We start from the raw sequence: 17,884 nt of genomic DNA on the forward strand, positions 1-17,884 counted from the left end.
AGAAATGGGGTTCTCGGTTTATATTTGAGTCCTCCTCCTCGCAGACCCATCGCATGCCTCTCCCTGGCCCTGCTTGTCCAGTGGTGAGCCAGTGCAAGAGCGATCCTCCTACGCTCCTGCCCCGTGCAGTCTCACTACTTTAAAAGGCTGACACGAGTTCCCACATTTATTTACCGCCTTTTCATTAAGAGATTCACCCAAAGTGGTTACAATACATTGAATAATAATCAGGAGCTCTTAAGTACTCTCCCTATCTGTCCCTACAGGCTCAAAATCTAACTGTGGTACCTGGGGCAATGGAGGGATTAAGGCCCAAATTCTGTATCCAGCGCCTAAAGTTAGGCACCTATTTCAGAGGTGCCCAACTAGGTAGGCGCCTATCTAAATGGAAGAACAAGCTCAATTAAGCTTTTTCATTAGCAGTGATTGAAACATAGGCGCCTATCAAGAAAGCGCGATTCTGCAACATGGCGCCTCTAAAAATTTAGGCGGCCTTCAAAAAAAAAATAGGCGCTATGCATGTTAGGCGTGGGCGTGGCTACATGTCAGGCGCCTTGTTGCAGAATCACTGCTCTTAAGCATATTTAAGCGCACAAGCTAGGCCCCTAACATTTAGTTGTGCCTAGAGCTGGCCTATTTCCTGGGCGCCTCCAAAATAGGTTCCGCTCAGCGTGATTCATTAAACAGCACCTAATTTTACTTGAATCGCGCTGAACAGTGCCTAATTAGGCGCTTTCTTATAGAATTTGCCCTTAAGTGACTTGCCCAGAATCACGAGAGCAGGCCGGGATTGAACTCACAACTTCAGGGGTGCTGAGGCAGCAGCTCTAACCACTAGACCACGCACTCCAACGGTGTCAGGTCAAAAGCGCGCCGGGACAAAGGCGCGCCCAGATAATTGAGTGCAGCGCGCGCCGCCGCACCGCTCTAAATTACTGTTTTTAGTGCTCCGACGGGGGTGTGTGTGGGGGGGAACCCCCCCACTTTACTTAATAGACATCACGCCGCGTTGTGGGGGTGTTGTGGGGGGTGTGGGGGGTTGTAACCCCCCACATTTTACTGAAAACTTCACTTTTTCCCTGTTTTTAGGGAAAAAGTTCAGTTTACAGTAAAATGTGGAGGGTTACAACCCCCCAAACCCCCCATAACGCCGGGGCGATGTCTATTAAGTAAACTGGGGGGGTTCCCCAACAAAAACCCCCGTTGGAGCACCTAAAAACTGTAATTTAGAGTGGCGCGGCGGTGCGCACTGCGCTCAATTGTCGGCGCGCACTTTTGTCTTTCGCGCCGTTGTCTATGAACCCACTCCAACAGTAACCTTGCAATACTGACTCAAGTTCGGTTTATATTCGAATCAACCTTTTTTTCCCCCCTGTTTGGGGGGGGGAAAGAGTTTACACTTCTCCCTCCGTATTCACGGTTTTAAGCATTCGCGGTTTCGATTATTCACAGTTTTTAGCTTGCTGGCTCCTCCCCCCAAATGACATCAGCTTGCATAGAGAAATCGCTGATTCCAAGCGTTTACGGAGAAAATCGCCGATTCCCTGCACTTTCTTCACTGTGTTTTGTCTCCCCTTCAGGAACAGGCCAGGTCTCCCACCATGTTATTCGCTGTTTCGCCATATTCACGATGGTTTTTAATAGAAAACAGTAAATAACATATGAAAAAGTTATTCACGGTTTTTCTGTATTTGCGGTTCTGTTAATCCCCCATCACAGTGAATACGGAGGGAGAAGTGTACTTCGGTTTATATTCAAGTACATATGGAATTTTGCCAGGACGTGCAGCAGGAGTTGTCATTTTACAAAGATACAAGTTGAAAATACGAACAGCCTGAATTGGGCAGCTTCCTCATGGAGGCAGTGGGGTCTTAAACAGGGAAGTCATGACTTCTACTTCCATGTGCAGCTGCTTCATTTTACAAAACTATACATGCAAGTGCTGCCAAGTAAGTCATAAGGCTGCAATTTTAACTTAGTTTTCAATTTGAAGGAGGAAATACACCACGAGAGATTAAGTGGAATGACTGCCTTAATCCCTCATGTAAAGCCCTGGCAACTACGCACACATTTAAGCTGGTATAAAACCTGACATGGATATTATTTTTTTTCATATGCACATATTCTCTTTGTAAAACTGGGGGAAAAAATATGTAGATTTTAATTCTGCTCAAATCTTGACCCCCTTGAATTCTTTGCACAGTGGTTTCTAATGTAAACAGTGGCTTTCTGAAATTAGTATTTGCACAAGCAGGCAATATATTTAAATGTCACTATTGACAGTGGATAGATTTATAAAATAACTAGTCTTTAAGCCTGTTAAATTAACGGGTGCTAGAATAGATGTCTGTCTGTCTTTCTTTCTGTCTGTCTCTCTGGCCCCCTGTCTGTCATTCTTTCTCTCTCTCTATCCTTGGCTAGTATTTGTCTGGGGAGGGGGAGGTTTCTTTCTCTCTTCCTCTGCTGTCTGTCTGTGTTTATTCTATCTGTCTCCCTGGCCCCCTGTCTTTCTTTCTGTATGTCTCTCTGTCTTTCTCCCTGGCCCTCCTGCCCACCTGTATTTATCTGTTGTCTCTCTGGCCCCCTGTCTGTTTGTCTTTCTTTATGTCTGTCTCTCTCCCTGGCCCCCTGTCTTTCTTTCTGTATGTCTCTCTGTCTTTCTCCCTGGCCCCCTGCCTACCTGTATTTATCTGTTGTTCCATGCCTGACTGTCTTTCCGTGACCCCCTTCTGACTCCCTACCCCCTCCCGAAAGCAAGGCCGTTACATTAATGGGTGCCCTGTGCAGCAGCATTAGCGTTTCCTCTACCCCCTTTCCCTTCCCGCGGTGATTCCAGCAGCGTGTGCAGCAGTCTTCACACGCTGCTTCGGGCCCTTCTACTGCCCTGATTTACTCTGGCACGTCCCTGATGACATCATCAGAGACGCGGCAGAGCAAATCAGGGCAGTAGAAGGGCCCGAAGCAGCGTGTGAAGACTGCCGCACACGCTGGAATCGCAAGGTTCGTAGTCGGGTCCGCAGGAAGGGTGGGGTGGGAAAGGACTCGGGTCCCGGGCGGCGGGGTCAGTTTTTCGGTTCGTCCCGGGGTGGGGGGAGGAGGCGCTCTTTGTACCCCAGTCCCGGTTTGTGGAGGCGATCGTCAGCGTGTAAAGAAACTTCCGTATTGTGAGGTGGAGAGCAGGGAAGCTTGTCTGGCGGGCATGCGCACTCGTGCCGTTGCGACGGATCAGGGAACGCGACTTTTGAGTGCGCATGCGCGGCCTAGCATTTTATTATATTAGATGGCCATAGACTTAGGAAACATAAGAATTGCCATACTGGGACAGACCAAAGGTCTATCAAGCCCAGTATCCTATTTCCAACAGTGGCCAACCCAGGTCCCAAGTACCTGGCAGAAACCCAAAGAGTAGCAACATTCCAAAGCTGAGATTGTGATGTCATAATGCCTCATTCCACCAATGCCTAAGAGCCAATCTCATCAGTGATGTCACAAAGGCTTGATCATACTATACTTGACTCACATAAGAACATAAGAGATGCCATATTGGGACAGATTGAAGGTCCATCAAGTTCAGTTTCTAACAGTGAGCAACCCAGGTCCCAAGTGTCTAGTTAGATCCTAAGTAGTAAAACAGATTTTATATGTTTCTTATCCAGGAATAAGCAGTGGATTTCCCCAAGTCATCTCAATAATGGACTATGGACTTCTCTTTTACGAAATTAGCCAAACTTTTTTAAAACCCCGCTAAGCTAACTGATTTCACTACATTCTCCGGCAACAAATTCCAGAGTTTAATTACACGTTGTGTGAAGAAATATTTTCTCTGGTTTGTTTTAAATCTACTACTTAATAGCTTCATCGCATGTCCCCTAATCCTAGTATTTTTGGAAAGAGTGAACAAGCGATTCACATCTATCCTTTCCATAAAATATGTGCGCACGCTCCTCCCCAACCAAATGCGCCCAGAAAATGCCTTCTCATAATGTAGCTAAAAGTCACTGCACATATTTTTAGTCCCGCTGAGAGAATGCAAGTTTGGGGATGGGTGGACTAGGGGGAGTTGACTACTGTTGATAATGCGTTCTTTGTATATCTCTAGCGTGGTTTTATGCTATTAGATGTGTCTTGATTTTGAGTTCTCAAGGAGAAGAAAAAGATGCTCAGTCTCAGCTCTTACTCTTGACATGGCCGTGTTTCGGCTGGTCAGCCTTCATCAGGAGTGACATAAATATTCTGTTCTATTGTACAGTTCAAAAGACAGACAGATGGTAAAACTCATATGCAAATTTACTTGAGAGTAATGCTAGCAACAGCACACCATGCTGAAACGCTGTTGTAAGTACCCAGTAAAAAAATATTGAGTTGCGATGGTCAGCATTTTTCTTAAACACCAGCCACCACTACAAAAACATCTTGATATTCAGTGCTGGCATCCAGAGAGTAGCTGGCATGGAATATCCAGATAAGGCAGTCGCTGCTAGCGCTATACAGATAGCGTCAATATCCAGCCCACTATCTAGATAGCTGACCAAATAAAATCAGGACAGCCTTTTCGGTGTTCTAACTTTTATTCAGATAGTTATCCGGTTAGTAGACTGAACATAATTGCATAAATCCAAAGACCAAGATAGGACAAAAAATTGCTGTCCTAAATTTAACTGGAATGTTCAGAACTCTACAGTCCCTAACTCCATCTGCTGGCTGACAAGCATTACTACACATTCTGGACTGATCTGTTAGGATGAAAAGGAAATAGCAGTTTGACTATTACTGTTAAACAGACAGCAGTAGCACTCCTTATTCTGCTCAGATATTCAGTGCCACTTATCATCCAGTTACTGCCATTAAATATCTATGAATAAATTAAATGATGCAGCTGGTGTTTAGAAGAAATGTTAACTGCAGAGTTTAGACCTGCAGACTTTTCTATTATGTTTGTGTGAATGTATGTATATTCACACACATAACTGAATACAGAATATCGCCTCTATCTGGGTAACTTAACACTCTGCCCTCGTTCAGCCCTGGAGCTTTCTGGATACTGCTGAGGGAGTCTGCAAGGATATTCAGCAGCACTATTCAGAGAGTGAATATTCATAGATAGCAAAAACTAAGGCAGATATCTGGACAACAACAGCAATATTCAAATATTTCCTTTTTTAAATACTAAATCGCTGGATTTAAAATCAGATACTGTCTCCAAACATCAAAGTCGTTCAGTGAGAAATGACACTCTAGTGACAGGAATAAGCTGCATCACCCCAGGCCTGAGAAACCTTCCCTCCCACCAGTAGGCCCAGTACGTGCCAGAAAAATAAAATAAACACAACATCACTCACCGCACTTTCAATGCTTCTGGCTGTCTCTCCAAAGAGCTCTGATTTAGGGTCAGCCATCTCAGGGGTGTAGAACAGCTCCTGCCCATCCACTGTCTCCAAGATAAGGACACCCTGGAAGACTTTGGTTGCTAGGAAGGAAGAATATGAACAGTCAGAAATCAGTGACCTTTGAGTTGGGACCGCTATCTTCTGAAAACCCTCACTCCCTAGGCATGGATGACAGAGCAGGTAGTGCCAGGGGTATGGTTAGTTGGATGGGACTGGAAGGGGGCTATGGATTATTAGTATGGCAAAATGACAACAGCGTCAGCTGGAGATGTCAGAGCACGCTTTTACCAGATGCTGCCTTCCTCTCCCGCGCTCCAGCCTGGAAGGGAGCAAGGACGGGCTAAGTAACAAGAGAAAGTCATTAGCCAGGGCAGGACACAAGAGTCAGAGGGGAATCCAAGACACAAACACACACACACACTGACCAAGAGCATGTGGTGAAAGATTACAGGACTTGCACCACCATCCCCTCAATGCAACATTAGGAAGGACATCTCAGAACAGAACCCTCCCTCCCCCCCTATCTTTACAGCGCCCTAAGTGCGACTTCAGTCAGATTTCTCAAGACGAGGCGCGTTTCCCATCATGTTCTTCCCTCAGATACTCGTGAGAGTGATTTCAAAACGTCTTTCTGAGCTGAGGAACAGAATTCGACCCCCCCCCCGCTGAGGTCAAGGCGACTGTCCTCCAAGCACAAGAACTCACCTGGGCAGTTAGTCCCTTCAGCATCCACAGCTGGAGTTTTTCCGTCTGAGCAGCAGCCCAGTGGGGTGTTATAACACGTGGCCCTTTCCATGGCAGGTGTGGCAGGAATGGCTTTCTTGTCCTCCTCGTGTGACACTGTTTCCACTAAACACAAGGCGCATGTAGCTCAGTGGCATAGAGTTTCAGGACAGTAATGAGACAAATACATGCAAGGATTTTTAATTTCTCTCTTCTTCTATAGAAATGTGTGAATATTACACCACAGCAAGTAGAGTGCTCAGTGGGAAAATGCCTTTCTTTCTAGTTTACACACACATCTTGTGCAGACATTGTAGAAAGGAAGAAAAACACTAGAACAGAATAGAAGTGTTGGCACCAAGTCATTAATCTATGTACTGAATGGAGAAAGAGAAAATCCTCAAATACCAAGAATTGCGGTCAGAGACCAAGAAAAAAAATGGCTGAAAGATATAGAAATATTCCCCACTAGTATTTAAGCCCTTTACATTAACAGGTGCTAGAATAGATGTGTCTGTCTGTCTGTCTTTCTTTATTTCTGTCTCTCTCCTTGGCTGCTATCTGTCTGCTGGCTTTCTCCCTGGCCACTATCTGTCTATTTCTCGTGCCCCTTCTCCCACCTACCTGTCTTTCTGTGTGTGTGTCTTTATTTCTGTCTGTCTATCTCTGTGCCCCCTGCCTGTCTTTTCTTATGGCCCTTCTCCCACATACCTTTTTTTTTTTAGAGTGCAAAGGGCAACCAGTGCACAGAAACCGCCGCTGGCACCGGCTGTAGGAAGTGTAGCGCCGCACACGCTGAAAACCGCCACCCGCGCATGTGATTCTACTACCATGTCTCTGCCTACTTTGCCACGGAGCTACGGATCACGGAGGCAGGAGTGCATATATGCGCGCTTAGGGTTTTATTATTGATCATATTAGGTGCTACGAGCTTGATTAAAAGGAATTTTCAAGCACACTTTGAGTGAATAGGACACCTTGATAAGCTGTCTATACTGTATATGTTTCATTCACCACCATCAATGTCCAGAATGCCCGTCAGGAGCAAATAATAACCAAGTGGTATTAAAAGGCAACTTCACCAACTTGGTTCAAAAGAATATGTTCTTATGCTGCCATTCTGTGAAGTATTGTTTGACTCTGACTATAGACTTTTCCTCCAGGAACTCGTCCAAACCTTTATTAGACTCAGATACTCTAACCACTGTTACCGCATCCTCAACGAGTTCCAGAACTGAACTATTCACTGAGTGAAAAAAATATTTCCTCCTGTTTGCTACATGTGTGGGCAGAGTGCTTACCCGCTAGCAAAGCTCCACTCGCTTCCTGCTCACCACTGGATTCCATTTCTTCATCTCCACTGCCATCTGTGCTTCCTGATTCATAGGAAGGCTCCTGGGTAGTGGGAAAAGCAGCTGGAGCAGTGATGATAGGGCGAGGTGTAGTCCAGTGAGTGCTCGGAGCCCTAGTGGTGACTGCAGGTCTGGCGGTGCTGCTTTGCCGTGTGCTTCTTGGGGTTACAAGGGGCTCCAGCTTTAAGGCTGCGTCAGTCATAGGTGCCAGAGGGTCGTGGACTTGCAGGGGCTCCCTTGCAGGGGTGGGGGGGAGATAAGCTGTAGGCGATAAGGGAGCATCTGTAGACGATGGGGCAAGGCTTGCATGGGTGATGGTTTCTGTAAGACAGAACAGAATAAGATTGCCCGGAAGCCACGAACCGAACTTCACTTTGAATGACAGCACTGCGCAGACATGCACACCAGGAGACGGGGGAGGGGAAGAGGTGGTGCAGAAGAGGAAAAAAGAGAATCCACATTTTCTGAACAAAGTCACAATCGCCAAGTGGACAAGCCTTCTCAATTGCTAAGGAAGCATGTGTAGAATTAGGCTGACCCTCTCTTCTCTCCTCCCAGGGAGGCCATGGGCTTACCTTGGCACTGTCCAGTGTGCTTCACACTGATCACTTGTCCCTGCCGGCATGCAATGGTCTTCAGCTGGCATTGGTCACCGTAGGTCACACCGTCAGAGCCACAGACCTGAGGACACACAGAGATGCTGTGGGGAAGCCAGGGGAATGGGGGAGTCAGCCAATGCATCGCAGGCATAGACAGCACAGAGAGAAAAGCAGGTCGCTGGCTGAGATACTGCGGGACTACGGACACCAAGTGGTAAAAGAGGATGTCCACGAGAGGTCAGTCAAGAACACCATGTAACTTAAGTCCATGACACTTTGTCCCATCCATGGCACTGGACCACATAATCTATGACCCTATTACACCACATTGTATCAGTATTAGAAAGGTGGGCACTGGGCTTCTCTGTCCCTGAAGCGCATCTGGGAAAGAACCACAAGAGCTGTGTTGGACGGAGCAGATCCCTACCTTGGTTACGTTGGCTTGGATACACAGCAGTGAAGGACATTCGCAGTGCGCAAAGCCGCCGACCTCCACGCAGGAAGCTCCAAACTCACACCTCATCTCAGAACAAGACTTGGGGGCAGATGGATCTATTGGACATCACAGATGTGACTTATTAATGGTTCAGCTTAAGAGAGCCCTGGCTAGGGTCTCCTTCAGACAAAATTTCAACACTATTTCCGTGGGGTTTTTTGGAAAATTGCCCCACCAGGGATGTGGGTCCTACTATGCAAATATAACCAATATAAAAGTGTACCAACATATTAGGGAAACATTGGTGGGAAAAGGCTGGGATGGAGGGTGCACCTACACATAATAAATTCTGCATTTTCAAATGTACACACATAAATGCAAGTGCGAAAGGTCACCACAGAACAGCGGGGACAAATTTGTGCGTGCACTTTTTCCTTTGAAAAATGCTGTAAAGCCTGCGGTTAAAAAGCGTCCATTGACTTTACACAGAGGTGAACTGTTTGTATGTACACTAACTGGAAAACACACATGGGAAGAACAATCGTCAAAGTGGGAAGAAAAGGTCTGATTTTTAACCGAGACAGGCACCACTTAAAACGCGGTACATAGATGAAAGCGCACGGCACAATCGTGCGCGGACAAAGGAGCTCAGACAAATGTGCGCAGGATGTCAGGGGGCCGGATTAAAAGTTACATTTAAAGCGCTATGAGTGGGGTGTGGGGGGGGAACCCAGGGGGGGGAACCCGGGGGGGGGGGAACCCACCCACACTTTACTTAGAACTGTTAACGCTGCCATTGGGAGGGTGGTTTCAGGGGGAACTCCCCCCATTACAGAGTAAAGTGTAATTTTTCCCTGTTTTAGGAAAAGTTACAGTTTTTTCTCTAAGTGGGGGAGGGGGTTCCCCCCCCTCATGGCAGCACCAAAACTTCTAAGTAAAGTAAGTGTGGGGGTGTTTCCCCCTCACACAACCCCCTCAGAGCGCTTTAAATTTAACTTTTAATCCGGCGCGCTGATATCCTGCGCGCATTTGTCTGAGCTCCTTTGTCCGTGCGCGATTGTCTGACATGCTAGCCCTGGTGCTTAACTTTACAATATATTCAGAGGCATTATGGGGCAATTCTGTAAAAAAAAAAAAAAAGTGTAATTTTTATATAGCAAACACACTCAAATAGTTAGAACAGTGTATCGCAAACTGTATGATCTGGGTGTGCTGCGAGACATGGCCAAGGAGGAGAGGCGCTGGCTGACTACTTACAGGATGTGCCTCTCGCAGCAAGAAGCGCATCCTGTAAGCAGTCAGCCAGCGCCAAGCGCCTCTCCTCCAGCATCCCCCACCAGCACATGCTCAGGGCTCTGTCTGGAGGGCCTTCACTAGAGAATGACAGGAGTTGGGGGGGGAGGGCAAATATTTTCCCGTCCCTGCAGGAACTCATTTTCCCCATCACATCCCCGTGAGTTTTGTCGCTGTTCCTGTCCCTTTCCTGTAAGCTCTGCCTTTACCGCACAAGCTTTGAACACTTATGATTTTCAAAGTGTTTGAAGCTTGTGCAGATGAGGACGGAGCTTAGGCATTGGTGGAATGAGGCATTATGACATCACAATCTGAGCTCTAGAATGTTGCTACTTATGATTTTAAAGTGTTTGAAGCTTGTGCAGATGAGGACAGAGTTGACAGGAACGGGGCAGGGACAGGAAAAGAACTCTCTGGGACGGGAAAACGAGTTCCCGCGAGGACAGGGAAAAATCTCTCCCCGTGCCGTTCTCTAGTCTCCACGCAAGCACGAACGGCAAATTGATGACATCACACAGGCGCGTGATATCATCGCGTCGTCATCAGCATCAAAATGTTTGCGGGGCACTGAGTTAGAATACTGGAATACAAGTGCAAATACGGAAAATCTGCTTAAGTGTTATTCTTCCATATGCGTGCACACGAGTGGAGTCTGGCAGCATTATGTGCAGGTGGCAGCATTTACACCAGGTCTATGGCTGGCAAAGGTGTTTGTGCCTACCCACACAGGCACATATATACCAATCGTGCTAATTCTGTAAAGGAACTTAAGCGCTTAATTTCCTTTATAAAATAGGTGTCTGAATAAAAGTGCAGTTATAGGGTTACCCTCCACCCGTTGAAGGAATGCCACTGAATGTAGGTATAGGTGGTGACAGCTCCAAAGACTTTGGGGCCAATATTGAGAGTGTGGGAGGCAGGCCAGATAATTCTCATAGTCGGTGCCGATGCAGGTATTCAATTCCGGGCCATTTCCGGTAACTGGCACTGAATATCCTTTTTTGTTTGTTTGTTTGCTCAACACTGAAAAGTGCCAGCTATTGCACAATATAGCTGGTTAACTTTCAGCCTCTAACCAGGAATATTTAGCCTAGATAACTGGTTATCTTGCACTGAATAATCGCATTTAACTGGTTAAGTGCTATTTAGCCGGTCAGCGCTGTTTCTGGCTTCTTTTGCAAACCACATAGAACTTCACGGTATTGCGGTATATAAGCTGTTATTATTATTATTAATAAATAGTGCTGAATATTGTCCGGTATCTGTTCACTTTAGGTTTGCTATTCGGCAACCATAACTCAGCCCTTAATCCACTCAATGGCCAGAGTTTATCTGGATAATGAGGAGTTAAGTCTGGAGAGGGACAGAGGTGGAGGCGGAGCCAGAAACCATCTATTCCTGGCTCCGCCTCTACCTCCATCCCTCTCCAAACTTCACCTCTCATTATTCAGCTATAATATGGCAGTGGCGAGTCTATGTGTCTTAAACAGTGGCTGTGAAATTATTTTTTAAAATACATATATTCAGCACCACAATATGGATAGGCAGCAGAACTGTGAAGTGGTCATTGCTGCTTTCTATACGTACAGTGGCGATAATCATCCTTTATTCTTAATATCTTATGTGGTTTAATTTAGATCAGCTGTTTTTCATATTTAAATTAAAACTCTTAGCTATATGGCTAGTGGCTGAGAATTGAACAAAATTATACTAGCCGTAGACACTATCCCCCTCCCCCACTTCTATAACTTGGAACCTAGATCTATGCACTGACTGTTTGGGTAAGTAGAATATTAGCATTTCTGCACGTAACTTTGACAGTCATATATGTAAGAGCACTAAGGGTTATTCTATAATTTAGCATGCCTATCAAGAGCCCTTTTGATGGGAAAAAAAAGCCATCCTCACCAACTGGCTCTCCCGTGATCCCCCGTCATATGCACCATGGAGATCCCTAATGATAGTGCACGCAACACCGGAGAGATGCATGGTGGGAGACTTGACTCTTGGCCCGGGTCGCAAATTTTGTCACGTGTGGGAGCACTTCTGGCAGGACCTCACACCGCGTGCTCGCAGTAGACTTTTGAATCTTTAAGATTTTATTCCCACTCTCAGCTGTTGGACTGGCCATGGATTCTTGGGGAGGGGAGGGGAGGGGGGATGGGAGGGGAACTGATTATATTGTTGAAAATGTTATTTCCTGAATGGTACTACTGTTTGTATTTGCTTCTTACTGCTGGAATAATAAAAATCATTTAAACATAATTTAGCATGCCAAATTGTTTAACCCGAAAATGCAAGGGAGCATAGAAGAGGGAGGTGCATAGGTGGGGCAAGGCTGGGCCTTGAGAGTTCACGTTCGACGTGAACTCTCAGGCCTTGCACAGGAAGCAGATCTTCAGGCACCGGCACCACGCACAGGACATGCTGGTGCCGGTGCCGGTGCCGCTGCGGAGGCTACAGAAAAGTAAGAAGAGGGTTCGGGTGGGTTGGGGGACCTCAGGTCACGGCGGGGGGGGGGTGCCCGATGGCGGCGGGGGGGGGGGGGGTGTGCCGGATTGCGGGGGGAGGGTGCCGGTTCGCAGGGGGGGGGGCTCGCAAATCGAAGTGCGCTTGGTTTCCGAGGCGCCGATTTTGCGAATGTTTTGCTCGTCTTGCAAAACACTCGCAAACCGGTGCACTCGTAAACCGAGGTACCACTGTATTATTATTATTAGATGCAGTCGTGTTTCTCTATAAAAACACTTGTGACTGCTTTTATAGAACAGCGTTCAGCTTAATTTCTAGTGCCCAGTTATAGAAATGGCCTCTAAAGAATAAGGCTACCTGTATTCAAGCTGCCCAATATTCAGCGCTATTTGACCAGTCAGGCACAGCTTTTGGCAGGTCAAATAGCACATAGCCCACTATCCACCAATATTTGCCAGTTGATGGCCAATAAACAGCTAGCCCAGTGACTGGATATGTCACCGCCAATATTCAGTGGCTGGCCGGCTCAGCTCAACAGCCAGATAGACCTGCCTAAAAAGCAAGTCTGTCTTTGGCCGCTAGGACTTAGCTGGGCAGCATGTACAAAACGTGGCAATCGGGCTTCTAAAAAACCTCCATGCCCACGACCCTGTCTCCCAGGTTCTATCGTCGGCTCACTGGCTGCCCATCGCCAAACGTTGTGTCTTCAAGGGCCTGGTGCTAGCACAACATGGCGCCAGGCTACATGACAACCAAGCTTTCTCCGTACGTGTCGAACAGGTCCCTCCGCTCCCAGAATGAAATATGCCTCAAAACGCTCCCTGGTCACGCCCTTCAACTGTAAACAACCAAACGAAGTCCCTGCTCCCACTTCACACCGAGCCACTGGAAATCGACTGCCCCCGCAGATCAGATTCCTTGAAGGACTCCTCAACTTCAGGAAAGTGATAAAAACACACCTCTTCACCCAACTCCCCTGCCCACGACCGATGGATTGCAAAGAAACGTATATTGGTACTAGATCCTTGGTATGTGTGGAGTTAGAATAAAAACTTGTATTGAAAAATCTTGCACAGTGATTGGCAAATTTAACCTGTAAACTGTCTATTATGTATACAGTATTTCCCCCGCGAATTCGCGGTTCGTGAATCGCAGACTCACTCAATCGCGGTCTGCTCCGACCGCCTCTTCCTGTAGTAAATTCAGGCTACACCAATCAGCAGCTGCGTGCCAAAGCAGCTCCAGATTGGTGTAGCCCAACTTTACTACAGGAAGAGGTGGTCGGAGCAGACCGCGAGTGATTTTCTTCACCCGCCGGCACTCCAGCTGCCCTCTCCTGCCTCCCCTGCCTTTTGACAGGCGAAAAACCACATTTGTGGTTTTTCAAAATTCGCGGGGGTTTCTAGAACGGAACCCCGGCGAATTTCGAGGGAGTAATGTATTGGTATTAGATCCCTCGTATGTGTCGAGTCAGGATAAAAAACTTGTATCGAAAAAAACGTGTACTGTTAACTACGGCAAATTGTAACCTGTTAATTGTATATATTACGTATGTTAACCAGTAACCCATTCTGAGTTCTTTGGGAAGAACAGGATAGAAAACGAAATAAAGAAATAAATATTGGCTTAGCTGGACTCAGCCAGCCAACCCCCCCCCCCCCCCCGAAATTCAGTGATAGCACTGAATTTCCAGTTTTGCCACCGACTGCGGGAGTTAGCTGGCCATCTTCAGCGGTCTGAATATCAGCCCCAAGATGTCTGCAAAGTGAGTCTACCAATGCATAAACAGGAGATGCGAGGTCCGGTCGGGACCTGCCTTGTTCAGAGTTGCCCTGAATCACACACATCGGACTGTGTACAAGTTGTGCTATAGAAGGGCTTCTCTTCCCTTACAGAAAGTGATAAAGCCCCGTCCCAGCCCCTGTATCTCACCCTTCTCACAGCCGCTCATGCCAGGCTCGCCACCGTTAGGGCACTGGTTGCACTTCATGCCTGTGATGCCCATCTTGCAGGAACACAGTCCAGTCATCTGCTCGCAGTCATCCCGCACAGAGCCCATGGCGTCACAGTTACACGCTGCAAGGAGGGAGGAGAGAGACACAGTAGTACTTTCAGTCTGACCTCTGCTACTGAGGAAATGTGAGCAGCACGGTGAAAAAGGAAAGGGTCAGAAACAGTGAGGGGGGGGGGGGGGTCAGGCTTTCCACTTAGCCATCTCGCTCCCCTCCAATCTGTCCAGAATTCGGCTGCACGACTTATATTCTGGGGGAGCCGTTATATTCACATTATCCCTCTCCTAAAGTCACTTCGTTGGCTTCCCATCCATTTCCAAATACAATTCAAACTCATCTCACTGACATACAGATGCACTTACTCAGCGGCCCCTCACTATCTCTCTTCACTTATCTGCCCCTATGAACCCCACCCCCCTGCGAGCTCCATTCAGCTGGTAAGTCCCTCCTATCTGTGCCCTTCTCTTCAATTGCCAACTCCAGACTCCGTCCCTTCAGCCTTGCTGCACCATATGTTTGGAACAAGCTGCCCAAATCGCTATAGTGGGCTCCATCTCAGGCAGTGTTCAAGGCCCAGTTAAAAGCCCACCTCTTCGAAAGTGCTTTTGACTCCTAACTCCTCTCACCTTGGGTTCTGCATCCTCAACCCTATATGTCACGTTTGTCTATCCAAGTTAGGTTTTAAGCTCTTCTGAACAGGGACGGTCTATAAATGTCAAAATGTACAGCGCTGCGTAAGCCTTTCAGCGCTATATATAGGTGATAAGTAGTAGTGGTAGTAGAAGAGGACAGTGGTAAAAGTGAGAAAAACAGAGAAGGAAGGAAGGGGCAGGATAAGCATGTGCTACAGAAAGGGGTATTAATTTATGACTTAGTTCTCTGTCATTTAAAAAGCACATTCTTACACAAATACAGGAGCCCATAACAGAGAACTGGGTCATTCCATGTCAAGTCGAACAATACTGAAAACCGCCTTGAAATCCAACCAAATTTTACCTAGGTGTTGTCTAGGGTCTCAAATGAAACTCTGCAAAATTTTTTGGATCTATCTCAATTTGGTCAGGACCTAGGGGTGGTTTGCAAATCTTGGAAGTACCTCATGGTACATGTCTGCTGGTAAAGTTGTACCCTCGGCTGACTTACCTATCAGCAGCAGTATGGAGCCAAACTGTGTCAAAAATTTTCATTCGTGAATTTTCTCGCCTACCATGATCCCATCTCCCCAGCACTCCGTACTGAACACTGGCTCCCAATTAGCCAACGCTGTGCTTTCAAGGCCCTGGCAATAGCCCACAAGAGAATTTACTCCACCACCCCCTCCTACATAAAATCCAAGCTTCCCATCTACACCCCCACTCGCACCCTCCGCTCAAAATCGGAGATACGCCTATGCACCCCCCCCCCCCCCGGAAGGTCCCTCCTCTCAGAAACTGCCCGCAAACGATCCTACAGCCACTTCATTCCACATCTCTGGAACCAACTCCCCTTTCAACTCAGACAACAGAACTCATTATTAACATTCCGTAAAATGGTAAAGACCCTCCTCTTCAACTAAAGATCACCCTCAGTCTACTCCCCCCCTTAAGCCCCACCTCTCTCCTCTCTCCCCTGTCTATCTTCTCCCTAAATTTCAGTATAGTCCTCTCTTAGTCTATACTCTGACAAATTGTATCTAAACTCAAATAACTTGTACTTAAACTAAACTACTTATTCTTAAACTCTACTCTTAATTTGCTGTATACTCCCTGTATTTAAATTATGTATGTAAATCTTGTATGTCCAAACACTTAAACCTATTGTACTTCTTATATGTCTAATTACTCTCCATTGTGTATGTTCACTTGTAGACCGTTCTGAGCTACTGGGAGGATGGGATAAAAATCTAAATAAATAAATACTTTGCTGACCTGTAGAAATGGAAGCACGTTTGCAAAAGATTTCAAACTTGGCACAGAAACTTGCCCCAAGGTGTTTTACCAAACTGCAAAATTTCAGACTCCTAGGTAGTTTCCTTCTGCCGCAGTGCTTAAGCAAAGTTGGCGTTTTAGGTCACACGAGGCATGGGAGTGGATCGATTGCTTTTGTTCAACCACCCCTAGCTCCTGACCAAATTGAGATTGCGAAGATCCAAAAATTTTCGCAGAGTTTCATTTGAGACCTTAGACAACACCCCTGTAAAATTTGGTTGGATTTCAAGGGGGTCAAGCATGAGCTCCTGGTCCACTTGACATGTAATGACCCAGCTATAACATTAAACATCACAGGTTCCTGGGGACCGAGTTGAAACATTCATCAGCCCTGGTCGTTCACAGGCATCATGGTGTACATCACAAAGTAGCAATGACTAGGGTTACCATATGGCTCCAGAAAAAGGAGGACAGATTGAAACGTCCAGGTTTTACTTCTAGTGCTTTCACTGGAAGTAAAACCCGGAGAGCTCATCCGTCCTCTTTTTTTCTGGAGCCATTTGGTAACCCTAACACATGGGAGGAACAGCAGAGCCCATGAGGTAGCACTAGATTCTTCTGCTCAACAGACATCACCAAGCCACCTAGGTCCAAAGACTGCAGATTGGACACGAGGAGCCAGAGACCCTATTGGAATGGGCAGTGGGCATTTCTATAAGGTCAGAGCTATATGATAGCACAGAGTCTCCTACATCGCTTGTACTCACGGGTGCAACCGCTTTTGCCATCAGTGACGATGCCACGGAAGTTCCAGAAGCCGGGTTCACACCTGTCGCACTTCAAGCCCCCAACCCCGGGCTTACAGGAGCACTGTCCAGTGGAGGGGTCACATGTCCCCCCGTAGGAGCCATGCACATTACACTGGCAGCGACCTAGAAAGACCATGCAGAGGAAGGCAGAGAAAAGGGGATTTTAATTTGAGGAATGGTAAGCAAGGGGTTAAATGTGTCCATAGGATCAGTATAACAGTAGACAGGTACCTGCCATGGCTTCCCGTCTTTCTGCAGTTACATTTTTACCCCATCCTAGTCAGCACAGGATTAAAGCATGGGCAAACTAAGCAAGTGCCTAGGGCCTGATATCTGGAAGCAGCCCTCTCAGATAACTAAAGCTACCACTGCGCACATAGGTCTGTTTACTCATACTGACCCCTAGTGGCAGTGCTACCTAACTTCTGCTTTATCCTCTGCAGTTAGAACCACACAGGGCCCCATTTGTGGAGAACTTAAAAGGCATTTATTTAAAAAATTTATATTCCACATAAATACTAGGGTGGATTACAATAAAAATATATAAAGCCAATTTTCACATATAAATCATAAGACACAAAATCAAACAAAAATTACAAACAAGCACAGGAAAGTCACAGACAAACAAAATATATCAGAAGATAAGGACTGATATATCAGAAGATAAGGACTGTAAGACCTACTCAGTCTGGCCCCCAGCTCCCCTTTCAGCTTTTCTATGCCTTCCTAGGCCCACATGTGAGGAGGGGGAGGGCAACAGGTCAATTACCCTGGTGCCAGATGTCACAAGGGTCCCTAAACCTACACAAAGCTGAAGAAAGCACAGCACGCAGGGGGTTGCTTCCCAACCAAATTTCAGCCCTTGGTCCCAGCATGTCTAACATGTATCCTGATCCC

At 46.7% G+C, this 17,884-nt stretch overlaps 1 protein-coding gene across 2 annotated transcripts in view; it reads right to left on the reverse strand.

Annotated features, from left to right (window-relative positions):
* Positions 1 to 17,884, reverse strand: part of AGRN (agrin) — a 400,096-nt gene that overhangs the window by 55,399 nt on the left and 326,813 nt on the right. For both annotated transcript variants that reach the window (XM_033921542.1, XM_033921543.1), the window contains 7 exons: positions 16,946 to 17,110; positions 14,192 to 14,335; positions 8,489 to 8,613; positions 8,038 to 8,143; positions 7,412 to 7,783; positions 6,093 to 6,236; positions 5,340 to 5,467 (listed from right to left, as the gene is read on the reverse strand). In XM_033921542.1, the coding sequence (XP_033777433.1) occupies positions 5,340 to 5,467; positions 6,093 to 6,236; positions 7,412 to 7,783; positions 8,038 to 8,143; positions 8,489 to 8,613; positions 14,192 to 14,335; positions 16,946 to 17,110 (1,184 nt within the window). The remainder of the gene's footprint in view (positions 1 to 5,339; positions 5,468 to 6,092; positions 6,237 to 7,411; positions 7,784 to 8,037; positions 8,144 to 8,488; positions 8,614 to 14,191; positions 14,336 to 16,945; positions 17,111 to 17,884) is intronic.

This window comes from Geotrypetes seraphini, chromosome 15, assembly GCF_902459505.1.
Source record: "Geotrypetes seraphini chromosome 15, aGeoSer1.1, whole genome shotgun sequence".
Lineage (NCBI taxonomy): Eukaryota > Metazoa > Chordata > Amphibia > Gymnophiona > Dermophiidae > Geotrypetes > Geotrypetes seraphini.